Source organism: Pleurodeles waltl, chromosome 9 (genome assembly GCF_031143425.1).
Source record: "Pleurodeles waltl isolate 20211129_DDA chromosome 9, aPleWal1.hap1.20221129, whole genome shotgun sequence".
Lineage (NCBI taxonomy): Eukaryota > Metazoa > Chordata > Amphibia > Caudata > Salamandridae > Pleurodeles > Pleurodeles waltl.
The window spans coordinates 20666093-20678937 of record NC_090448.1 but is presented as its reverse complement, the minus strand read 5'-3'; the positions used below and the strand labels follow the sequence as shown (position 1 = coordinate 20678937).

Sequence of the window (12845 nt, the reverse complement as noted above, 5' to 3'; positions counted from 1 at the left end):
CCACTCGTTAGAGCACTCCCCGGACAAAAGGTGGCTCAGCTTGACTTGTAAAGATGAGACACCCCAGACAGTGGATCCACAGGAGACCACAGGATCACTACAGTGAAACAGGAGACAGAGTCACCAGACAGGGCCACTAGCGGGGACCCCAGACTACAGATCCTACTCGTTAGAGCACTCCCCGGACAAAAGGTGGCTCAGCTTGACTTGTAAAGATGAGACACCCCAGACAGAAATGTAGGTAATATCTAGAAATTCTGGGGAACCCTTTGAAGCAGCAGACAATTGAAACCAGGAATCAATTGAACCAAACAATGGTGTCAAGAACAGGCATTGCCTTCAAAATGATTCACAGGCAGAATATGTTACACCAGTTGCAGTTACCTCCTCTTTCAGGCAGTCGCATAACCCACACATTACTTCAACACAGCTAGTTCTTTCTGTCTACATGTAATTATCACAGTTGCCAGAAGTGAGGTGTCTGCAACCGTGCCACTGACTGCATGGAATGGCCATCAGGGCCCTTTGGATAAAGTATTTCCTTTAGTGCTTCACCATCTGGCAAGGTTCTCTCATTTCTGACAGACACAAATTACACAGACTGGAAATCCTCTTGGAGCTAAGCAATCGGCACCATTATTACCCAATATTCGGTGATCTATTTAATTACGCAATCAAGTCAGAAAGGATAAGCTGGCTCATGGAAGTGCTTACCTACAAGGTTAGCAAGTTACACTGTGTGGTTGGAGGAGTGTGCAGGGTTGTGAACATATGTAGGAACACATTTGGTGTCATGTGTGAGTAACTCGAGAAGTGCTCTTAACTTGTCTCGGGTCACAGCGCTTAACAGTGTGGCGGTGGGGAGAACTGCAAGAAACTGAGTGCGCACTCTTTGACAAGACCCTTCGAGGCACTATAGAGCAACCAGGGTACATACGCTGGGTGGGACCCATTAGGAAGCAAAGGACCACTCATGCACTGTTGAGGAACCAGAGAGTAAGTTATCACGTTTAGGGGGAAGCATGGGAATTAAAGAAAATAGGCAGCTACATCCCACCACCCTCGACCGAGGGGCAGCTGGCTGCTTCATGTGTTTACAACACAGAGGGATTTAATAACAGAATGGTGAGTAATACGAGTGGCACCATTCTATTCCATTCCATTCTATTCCATTCCATTCCATTCTATTCCATTCCATTATATTCCATTCCATTCTATTCCATTCCATTCAATTCTATTATATTCTGTTCTGTTCTAGGTGCTTCTAAAGCGCATTGATACCCTAACATGCCTCCCAGCGCTAAGCAGATGTACTGCCTTGCCCATCTTGCGTATCCTAACAGATAAAGAATTCCATGGCTTAGGAACCAGATAAACAAAGGACCGACCGCTACGTCTAGCCATCTGGATCCTAGGGGTCATCAGTTGACATGAAGCAGCGGATCTCAGAGTCCTGTTAGGAATATAAGTTTGTATCAGTTGTTGTAACCACCAAGGGTCCTTTTCGTGGTGAGCTCTGTGGGTCATGCAGAGGACTTTAACCTGAAAGGTGGGCGGTACAATGTCAAATAATTAAAATAATGCCAAAAGCATGAAATAAGAGTTGGGCAAGGGCAAGTTGTTGGTGATAAGAACATAAGCCATACGGCTATTAAGGCAGGGGCAGTGCCCAGTGTACAAACACACCTGGCAACTGGTGGAACACAATCAAGGTTGACAACCTGAGCAGAAACTACACAATCATTAAAAAACAAGATTTAACCAACATCTCTTAGGCCAAAAGAGGACACATTTTTGAGCAGGGGCCCAAGCCCTGCTCAAGGGCCAGAAGGCTTCTAAAGACAGAGACGCACCAGTCTGGAGACCCCTCTGTGAGCCATGGCTTAGACTCTAGCCAGATTGGCCCCCAAGCACACGCGAGGACGAGAAACAAAGCACTTGATAGGTTGGTGCCGCAACTCAACAAGGCTTAATTTGCTGTTCAAGTGTTACTCTTCTATACACCCCTCCATGAGGGCACCCTAACTCCTTTCAGATCCCAGAGGCCCTTGCCGACTCCCTAGTTAGCATCAGGAAGCTTTCTCTTGGCCTTTTAGATTTTCTTCCCAATCCTCAAACACTGATCATTAATGCTTTTATCTCAACAGGATTAGATTATTACAATGCCATTCGCCTGAATTATCTCTTTGAAATTGTGAAATACCTGGCCTTAGTACTCAGTACAGCAACCAGGCTGGTCATAAATCTGAAAACACAGGATTCTGTCTCTCCAGTAATTACCTCTCTGCACAGGCTCTCAGTCCGCCCGCACTATCTAGGGTCAGCAGACTGACAGTATCTCAACAACAGAGCCTACTCTGGCTCTGTCGCCCACATACTCCTCCAGTGTCCTGACAGAGTATGCGCCATCAGCGGTGACTATCCAACTCTCTGCCCAATTTAGTGTGGCAGGTCGGTGGCTCTTTTTGTTTTTTCTTTTTTTGCTGTTCGTCACCATGAAGTGGGGTCCATTAGTTTAACATTTTTCAAAAACAAAATCTACCCTTTGTGAGTTTGTTTTTGAAAAATGTAAAACTGTCACAAGTTTGGCTAAGAGTCAGTCACTCTGACGTCATACACCAAGTTTTTCTGCAGCCTTGTGTGAACTGTCCAGCAGTTCATACAAAACTATAGAGTTCAGCGCAGGATCGGCGGTGAACTCTCAATTTGGGGGCGGAGTAAAGGTAGGGTGCTATATGTGAAGTCCCTGCCACCCTGAATGTTTTTACTCCATCCGCCAACTTCAAAATTGGGCGCCAAGTCCCTCTGTCTGGTTCACAAAACTCTCTAAAATCCTAAAGAGAACCTTTTGTGTCAAATGTTAGTTCCTTTGAGTTGTCTAGATTGAGATATGGGTTGGGTACTTAAATTTAAGTGCTCCTCTACAGGAAGTGGGGGAGCAATATCCTCTGTTTCGGCTGCTAAACACTCGAATGCTTTACTCATTTCTATTCCAACCCAAACCTCTTTACTGTAACCTCATAGCCCACCGTAGCGGGCTTTAGTGACCCTTACAGGCCCACTCCAGCGTCAAAGGCCTGAGCCGAAGGCTTTTGCTGTGAGACCTTTGTTTGCAGCAACACCAAACATTGGAATATTGATGCTCCGGGCTTCTGTCAGCCATTAGAAGCCCAGAGCACTCCATTGTCTTCAATGGAGCACTCAACATTCCAACGTTCTAATCCATTGTCTTCAATGGAGCACTCAATGTTCCAACGTTCTAATCCATTGCCTTCAATGGAGAGCTCAACTTTCCAATGTTCTAATCCATTTTCTTCAATGGAGCGGTCAACATTCTAATGTTCTAATCTACTTCCTTCAGTTGAGCACTCAACATTCCAGTGTTCTAATCCATTGTCTTCAATGGAGCTCTCAACATTCCGAAGTTCTAATAACCTTTGGGGAAGTGTTTAAAACATGATTGTGTCCAACCTATGTGTAACCCATCTGCATCGGCTTGTTCTACCTCTGTCTGTTTGCCTGACTACATGGGGTAGTGTGTCTTTAGCACCATGGAGTGAAAATCCGCACTTTATAAATTGTGTAAAATAAAAAACGATCAAATATTTGTACAGCTTCCTCTGCATTTCTTGCATGTGAAAAGGAAACTTTGCGATACTAAACATGCTGCACCTCTCTTGTGTGTCAGTGAAGCTTATTAAAAACCCTTTCTCTACAAACACATACACAATTGGCATTGTCGGTGCATGTTTTTGTATTTCTGTATGTGCGCAATATCTCAGAGTGCTCTGAAGTGCCCGGAGCTTCACGGCAGTCTCACTATACACTACAAACGACAGACTGGAAGGAATAAAAATCTGAATATATTCTCAAACCTTGATTGACTTTTCTGCGAGGAGTTTGGCATGCTTTAGGCGTTCTGTGTTGATGATCACACCGTAACTGATTCTCCGTATTCGGCCTTCTGTTTGGGACACTGTGTGACCTGTTTATAAGGATAAACATGTGGTTAACATCTCGTCCAATCACAACTCATAAATATTCACTGTCGAACCTGTGCCCTACTCTCGCTCTCAACTGGGGTAACTATCCACACACAAACTCAGGATCACACACATCCCATACAGGTACAGATCAGCATTCACACTCAGTGTCAACACCCACATCCCATGACCATCTGGTACCCAACAGCATCCACACTTAATGGCAGCAAACACCCACATCTCATGACCATCCTTTAGACAACAGTATTTTCACTCAATGTCAAGAAACACCCACATCTCATACAGATACACAACAGCACCCACACTGAAAGACAACAAACATACATATCTCATGACCGTCAGACATAAAATAGCATCTACCCTGAATTTCAACAAACACACAGATCCCATTGCCATCGCAACAGCATCTACAATCATTGGTAAAAGAAAACACCCACGTCTCATGACCATCACATGCACAAAAGCATCTACACTAATTTTCAACAAACAACTGCATCTCATTACCATCACATATACCATAGCATCCACACTAATTGTCAACAGATACCCGCATCTCATGGCCATTACATACAAAACAGCATCTACACTAAATGTCAACAAACACCTGCATCTCATAGCCACCACATGCACAACAGCATTTACACTAAATGCCAAGAAACAGCCACATCTCATGGCCATCATATACAGAACAGCACCTACACTAAATGCCAACAAACACCCACATCTCATGGCCATCATATACAGATCATCTACACTAAATTCCAACAAGCACCCACATCTCATGGCCATCATATACAGAACATCATCTACACTAAATTCCAACAAAAACCCACATATCGTGGCCATCATATACAGAACAGGATCTACACTAAATGCCACCAAACACCCACATCTCATGTCCATCCTATACAGAACAGTATCTACACTAAATGCCAACAATCACCTACATATCATGGCCATCATATAGAGAACAGCATCTACACTAAATGCCAACAAACACCCACATCTCATAACTATCTATAAACTACAGCAAAGACCCTCAGCATCTAAAAAACACCCACATCTAATGACCATTCAATATAAAACAACAACTACACTCAGTGTCAACAAACACTCATATCTCAGGACCAATATATACACAACAGCATCTGCATTCAGCATCAAGAACCCCACAGGCATCAGCAACTAAGGAGGTTGCACAAAAAATACATCTAAGAAACGAAAATAGTGGAAATGTCCACACGCACAAGCAGACAATTTGCAGTGTCCACCACCCAACTCCAGAATGTCAAAGAGAGGCACACAGGAAAACCATAACTTCAGCCTCTACCACAACACTGAACAGCACAAGCAAAAAAACTGAGAAAGACCTTCTATTCATCCTTTGTGGTACCCAACCTACATACTGTGCTGCAGCATCCAGTAATGATTAGGCTGGACTATGGCAACCTACTACTAAGTGGCCCCTGACACACTCCTTGATCTCCTCTACTCTGTCAGATACAGTTTTACATGATGATAGCAGATTCCTGACTAGCAGTTTTGAGCAAATCTTGACGTTTCCAATTGATTTTACTTTACCAAAATGACAGATGCTTGTTGTTGAAATGAAATCTTGCAGAGAACATTGGACTGACACCACGTCCTGGTGAGATGACTGCGGGAAGGGTAAGCAATAGAAATTCCAGAAGGTAAACCAGGTTTTGGAGTTGTGCCTCCTTTGTGTTCCTGCTGCTGGGTTCATGATGCCTGGAGGATGGGATCATAAGGCATTGCCAAGGGCACCAAGGGGCAAAATGCACCCTCCGGCTACCTCTATGTGAGGCTCATGCTGTGTCTTCAAATCTTTCTGCCTCACAAAGAGGACCATTTATCTCAGCTGACCCCAACCCTGGAAAAGATGTCTCTCCACTGGCTCTTGCATCCTAAACAGCCAGAGGTTCCTAGGCTTGGCATTCTTGAGATTCTTAGCACAACTAACTCTGCCAGTCTCTCCAGAGCTGTGCCCCAGAAATGTAGAACAGTCTCCAAATGGAACTTCTGTGTGCCGGTCTTGTTGCAATGTCCTAAAAAGAAATGAAAACCCTCCCCTTGGGCATTTCCTTCCAGGTCACCATGGTAAGGTGTATTTTTCAACCCACAGTCCCCACAATCAAGAGGGTGATTGTGTTTGTCAATATTTAGCATACCCCTAGGTGGTGCCAATATATCTCTGTACATTGAGGCACCAGGGAACATAAACAGGCTAGGGTGAAGGGGAAGGAGGGAGGATCTGCCCCGGAAGTAGTGTTCCCTGCCTGGCTTTATGAGCCAATTATTGACATTTTGCACTTGCAAACCCTTCAAGTACCTCTGAGAGCAGACCCTTGTTGGACACGTAAACATTGCCACACCTCAATGGTTCCATCTAGTAGATGAATCCTCCATTTTTGTGTTAGTGTTGCACCGGTCACCAGTTCATGTGTTGGACCTCCTTGTACCATGTCCCACCAAATCTGTGCCACTAAATTATCTTCTTGTGAAACTCTTTGTGCAGCTGCTCAGTTTCCTGTCTGACTCCTGAGCAATCTCCGAACCCCTTACATTTCATTGAAGAGCCGAGGTTGGAACAGCCTGGTTACATCAAAGAGCCTCATGTCATCCTTACTATGAGCTGTGAAAGACCCCTAAAAGTTTGTTCACCTTCTTGTTTGTGCTTCTCTGGGTGACCTTTGCGTGAGACATGGCTGTGAGATGGTTTTTCCTGCTGTGGGACCACAGGTTCCTCAGTCATCTCCTTTCCATCTAAAAAACAATAATGAAGACACAGTGTTAAAAAAACATGTTTACTGAGGTTTCAAGAATGTTGGTGACAAGACCACCTCCTATAATGAGACTTCCAGCGTGCGAAGGATATCACTGCCTACATCCTTCAAAACAGCCACCAAAGGGGTGTTTGTTTCAGTAACACAAAAAACAAAGGGCCTGATTTAGAACTCGGAAGACGGGTTACCCTGTCACACTGGTGACATATATCCCGTAGAAGATAATGGGATTTATATTTTGGTGGACGGCATACCTGTCACCGTAGTGACAGAGCAACCTGCCTGCTGAGTTCTAAATCAGGCCCAAAGTCCCTTAAGTGCAGGCAGTTTTCTTCCTGCACACTGGGTCGTTGATCACTTGTGCCTGCCTGGATCCACGAAAAGTCACATGGTGGTCCCTGTCAAGGAAATTTATTAACAGCTGCCTTGCTTAAATATGGAGGAATGACCAACACTATGAGATGGTGATCTAGTGGTGGACTGTCAGCCAGTTTCAACGAGTCGTGGCGGAGCCAGGTGAGACTCCGGCTGCAAAATAACTTTCTCAAGGTACCTGAAGTGATGTCCTCCACAACCTTGATGGATGGAGTGCCGTCTGCCTGGCCCTTACCTCTGTCGTAACTCCACCAGTTTTGTGACTTGTCCGTTGGAGTAGATTTCCCAACAGCAGTAGGAATGATGGCATTCATGGGCAGTTGCCCAGCAAATAAACTGGTTAACACTGACAAATGTGTCCATTTGTGAGTTTCTACAAACGTTTTGCACATTCTATCCTACCGCTAAAAGTTTCTCCTGTGAAGAGAAGAATTGTGGCACTTTCCGTGAAGGAAAAAGAATAAGTAGACCCCTCATATTTTATAGGGTACAAGGGACTGGGCTTCCGCAGTACCTTAAGAGCCCGCTTTATTACCTAAAGGATTCCGAGCCCGAGCATGGTATTCTGCTACCCATTAAAAGAGATGAAGTTTTAAGACTTTCTTGAAGAACAAAAGATCTCCAGAGACCCCTAGATTGACAGGAAGATAATTCTGTAGCCTAGTTACTTTGTGAGGGAAGCTTTCCCGTTTCACCCCCTCTGCCCCACCCCCCACTCTTTGGACCCTCGAATGCTGTGCTCAACAGGCATCATTTTAACAGTTCCATTGTTGGTTGATGAATCTATCGTCTACTTGATGTGCCAGAAGGATTTAAACTGTTTTTTTTTGTTTACCAAGAGACTTTGTAGATCCTTCTTTGCCTCAGTTTCAAGGCCCATATTCTTCCTTGCATGAAGTTTGATTACTAGGAACTAAGGGCTTGATTTAGATATTGGCGGACAAGTTACTCCGTCACAAAGGTAACGGATATCCTGTCCGCCAAAATCTAAATCCCATAAGATATAATGGGATTTAGATTTCGGTGGATGGGATATCCATCACCGCTGCGACAGAGTAACCCGTCCGCCAATATCTAAATCAGGCCCTAAGTTTCTTCCTTACTTAGGTTGAGATAATTAGAGCTCATCTGTATGGGTATAAGCATGGACACCTCTGCGGCTCACATACTAAGATCACTCATCTTGTTGGATAGATTGAATACCACCTCAGTGTTATCCACTTAGTTATGGACTTTTTTACTTCACAGAGGCAGAGTAGACCATGTAGAAGTTTACATAAATATTAAACAACTTGTGGAACTCCAAACTGGACCTTCTTGGTTTCAGATAACCATTTTCCCACCATTATCTTATCTTCTTGTTTTCGAGAAAAGATAGAAATCATGATACTGCAGTATCCAACTTTCCTTCCACTGTCTTCATCCTGTGAGTCATGGTTCTGTGATTGAAAGCATCAAAATGCTGCATTCAGGTCCAGAACCACCGGGAGGACCAGATCTCTTATGTCCACAATTTCAAAAATGGAGATCTGAAGATGCAGTAGAGCTGATACTGTGCTTTTTGTGATCTACACCGCACCGCCAGGAACCCAGAAAGCCACCTCCATCAATATATTCTACTGCTGCAGCTTCATCTTTACGTTTGGAATAAAACTTACATTTGTAATGGATGAAAACTCTTTTGATCACTGCTGTCTAAGATGCCTTTTTATCAGAAGGTGACACAGTATTTCTTTTGATTCTGAAGGTATCTCACATGTCTGGAGAAATCGATGATCTAAATATCTTAAAGTTGCTTCCGCACTTCTGCTCGTTCTTTTACCCGTGTTTACGAATTTGGGGAGGATACAGGTCTCCAGGACAGGTTGCTGGATTAAGACCATTATCAATCTTGATGGTATCAGTTTAAAAAGCTTTAGTGATGCCACATTGTGGTGACACATATTTTTCCAGAAAGGGACCAGCATTAACCTTCACATATCCTCCATTTCCCTCTGTCTTTCCTCCAATGTTCAAGATCTTATCATGAAAATAATTCTGTAAGGTATTCCACTAGTCACTTATTTTGTTTATATTTTTTGCATAATTCAGTGTTAGGCAAATGTGTGTTTCACGTGTTTTAGGACGTTCCTAGCTATTTAGTTTTATTGGTTATCTTTTTCTTCTTGCTCAGAGCCATAGCTTGTTTATACCAACACATCAAATGTTCTAGAAATCAATGGTTATCCTTTCACTTTTCATTGTGTCATTAACATTGGGTTCTTCTTCTCTGTTCATCTCATCCCACCTGTTAAGTTTAGGGCTGTGTTTGAACAAGTACAGTGTGGTGGGGCTACTTCAGCGACAAAGCTCCGAAGGGTCTTATTGTATTGCAATATATCATGCGAGTTACCGATACTGCCCATCGGATGAGCTGAGAGGGGGTTCCTCGGAATCCTTGTATTCAGATTTCCAAAGTTACATATTCCACTTGTTTGTTGGTCTGGGTAGAGGTCTTATATAGCTACACCATGCAATCATGCTACGTATGTAAAGGTACTAATTACGTAAGTATGATATGTAACTATAATACCAGTTTTAAAATGCTGATTATATAACTATAGCACAAAATTATATTGACTATGAACTAGGTAACAGGACTGTGTTAACTATATTGACTATGTAACTATCTACACTGTGTACCTTGCTCAGTTGCACTAGTTGAAGACACATCAGCGACGGCAGGACTTTGGAAACAACAAGGCCCTCGATCTTCCAGATCTCCGCGGCCATCAGTGGTGGCACATACTGCACCAGCGGGCACTGTCACAGGAGGAGTATTAATCCTGTCACTGACATCTGACGTGCTATCGCTGGTGGATGGGCAGTCGGTGGCAGGAGTACCACAGCCTGCCAAGGGCTTGGCATTGGCGGTAGGGGTGGCGCTCATGCACGTGGGACTGGCACAGTCAGTAGGCATGGTACTAGCGATGGGCGAAGCACTGGAGGTAGTGATAGCACTATCTGCAAAAGATGAATCATTAATAATATTGAATTTTTATAATGAGATTCTTACTAAAGTTATCATGTTGTGGTGCTGGGTATCGGGTGATAGATGGCGGTCACCAGAGTAGTCATCAATCAGAGTCATTCTTTGGAGGCTAGGACAGTAGGAAATCAAACTAAAACAACATCAAAGACCCATTGGTCCGAGGGTTATGTGAGGATGCTGAGGGATTGTAATGACAAGCACAGTTCCACAGCACACAGAACTGTCTTTCCTCTGAGGATGAGATACCTTTTGAAATTAGAAGAACCTCTGTTGTTGGTAAGACCCATGACATGGCTAGGGTTAGTGGAGGGGATGCTATTCTGAAGATGCAGTCTTCAAAGGGAATGACCTTCCAGAGACGCATCATGGCTATTTCATGGAACTCGTGCAACAGCGACCGCTGCTCAACCATGACAGCTTGTCATCCAGGTACGCAGGTGTACTCTGTGAGTTTACATAAGTGATGAGGTTGGCATGGAGACAATGACATTAATAACTAGTCAGTGGGATGTGCTTCAAGCATTTGATACCTCAACAAACTTTTGCAGCAGAGATTTCAGCATGTTAGGCCAGTCTTGTGTACATGGAACCAATTACAAGAAGGTCAGGGGTGGCTCCTCCACTAAGGAGGAGCAGCAGAAGGGAAGGAAAAATAAAATGATAATAACAAAGCATTATTATCATTTTATTTTTCAGGAGGCCGGGTTAGGGCGGAACGGGGCTTGAGGGGGCTGGAGGGAGAAGTAGTTGGTGCACCATAAGTGCGCATGTGTGTTCGGCCGGCCAAAACAGGCATGCGCACTTTGCATTTCTCCACCCGGCTGTATTGAACAGCCGGGTGGAGAAACACTCCCTGTGCGAGCGCCGAAGCAGGGCGCTCACACCAATCACGACGCTGCTGTCATGCTGATGACAGCAGCGTTGTGATTGGAGGGGAGTCTGGAAGCCTGTATGCTTCTGGGAAGAGGACGGAGGAGACAAACACATCTTGTTCCATCTTGTTTTTTTCATTATTGTTTTTTATTCCCATCTCCCCCGACCCCGCCATCCCCGTTCTGTGTCCACCACCACTGAAGAAGGTACCATCACAAAATGGATAGCGGAACAGATAGTTTGGTGCTTAGTAATCTTTGTGTGTCGTTTATAACCTCTTAATTATCAATATTGTCTTCAAGGTGCAGTTAAAAATTACTGCTGGAACTTTGCTTGGATTTGGCCCTTGGGTGTGCTGGAAGTCAGAGTCTAGGTGATAGACAAACATCTCATGCTGGCTAGAATTAGTTCTGTCACTAGAAGCAGCACCTCTGTCCCTACAAGCAGCTCCTATGTTTCTACCAGCAGCACCTCTGTCCCTACCAGCAGCTCCTATGTTCCTACCAGAAGCACCTCTGTCCCTAGAAGCAGCACCTCTGTCTCTACCAGCAGCGCCTCTATCCCTTCGAGCAGCCCTCTGTACCTAACAGCAGCATCTCTGTCCTTACCAGCAGCACTTTTATCGCTAGAAGCAGCACCTCAGTCCCTACCAGCAGCACCTTTGTTCCTACCAGCCGCACCTCTGGTCCTACCCGCAGCGCCTCTGTCCCTACCAGCAGCACCTCTGTCTTTTCCAGCAGCACCTCTGTACCTAACAGCAGCAACTCTGACCCTTCCATCAGCACCTCTTTCGCTAGAAGCAGCACCTCTGTCCCTATCAGAAGCGCCTCTGTCCCTACCTGCAGCACCTCTGTCTCTACCAGCAGCACCTCTGTCCCTACCAGCAGCACTTTTATCGCGAGAAGCAGCACCTCAGTCCCTCCAGCAGCACCTTTGTTCCTACCATTCTTTTTACCTATATTTATGGTGGACCAATATAAACTAACGTAATTGTGTAACTATGTAGCAGCGTCAACCGTGTCAATATATGTCACTAAAATGTCTGTGTAGCTGATTCGATGGTGTAACAACTTCGCTGCAGTAAGAATGCAGCTACTGCATTTAACTATAATATGTAACTCTACCAGCTGTGCAGCTGTACTATGTAACTATGCAGACCGTGTAACTTTGGTAACACCTTTGGTAACTGTGTATCTACACTAACCATGAACAGCTACTCTGTGCTAGATAATTAGCTATTGTAATAATCATAACAGTATGCTAATATGTACTATTTAAATATATTATCGGATTATACACTGCCCTTCGCTAACCATGTAAACTTAATAATGTGTTTGTCAATGAACCACTGTGTACCCCAAGAAGCATAAGAGCTTTGCATCTAAAAACAGCCAATTCATTGAGTTTCTGTAACATTCTTTGTTATTTATTTCATAGACCCAGTTCCTGATTAGTTTCATAGAGATAATGTAATGGTTATTCACAGCCAACAGATGTCTCAAACCTTGCCTCATTAGGGCTTGGAGAATAGTCTAGCAGTGTGTAGTAGATTTGTGAGGTATAATTAAATTTAATTCTTCCACACCATATGTTAATCCTTGCAATTCCATATTCTCTTGTATTTGTGAATTTGCCCATCTTACAGCCAAAGTTTGATTCCCTTCAATTAAAATGGGCGCCTTGCAGTCTGCACCGAGGTTGCCTCATGAGGATGCGATGACATGAAAAATAGGTTCATCTTTATCAAACTAATTGTAA

At 44.1% G+C, this 12845-nt stretch overlaps 1 protein-coding gene across 1 annotated transcript in view; it reads right to left on the bottom strand.

The window, feature by feature from the left end:
- Positions 1–12845, bottom strand: part of LOC138259559 (tubulin tyrosine ligase 3-like) — a 228714-nt gene that overhangs the window by 75833 nt on the left and 140036 nt on the right. The window contains exons 7-8 of the mRNA XM_069207382.1: positions 6687–6788; positions 3876–3985 (exon numbers count right to left, since the gene is read on the bottom strand). Coding sequence (XP_069063483.1) covers positions 3876–3985; positions 6687–6788 — 212 coding nt within the window. The remainder of the gene's footprint in view (positions 1–3875; positions 3986–6686; positions 6789–12845) is intronic.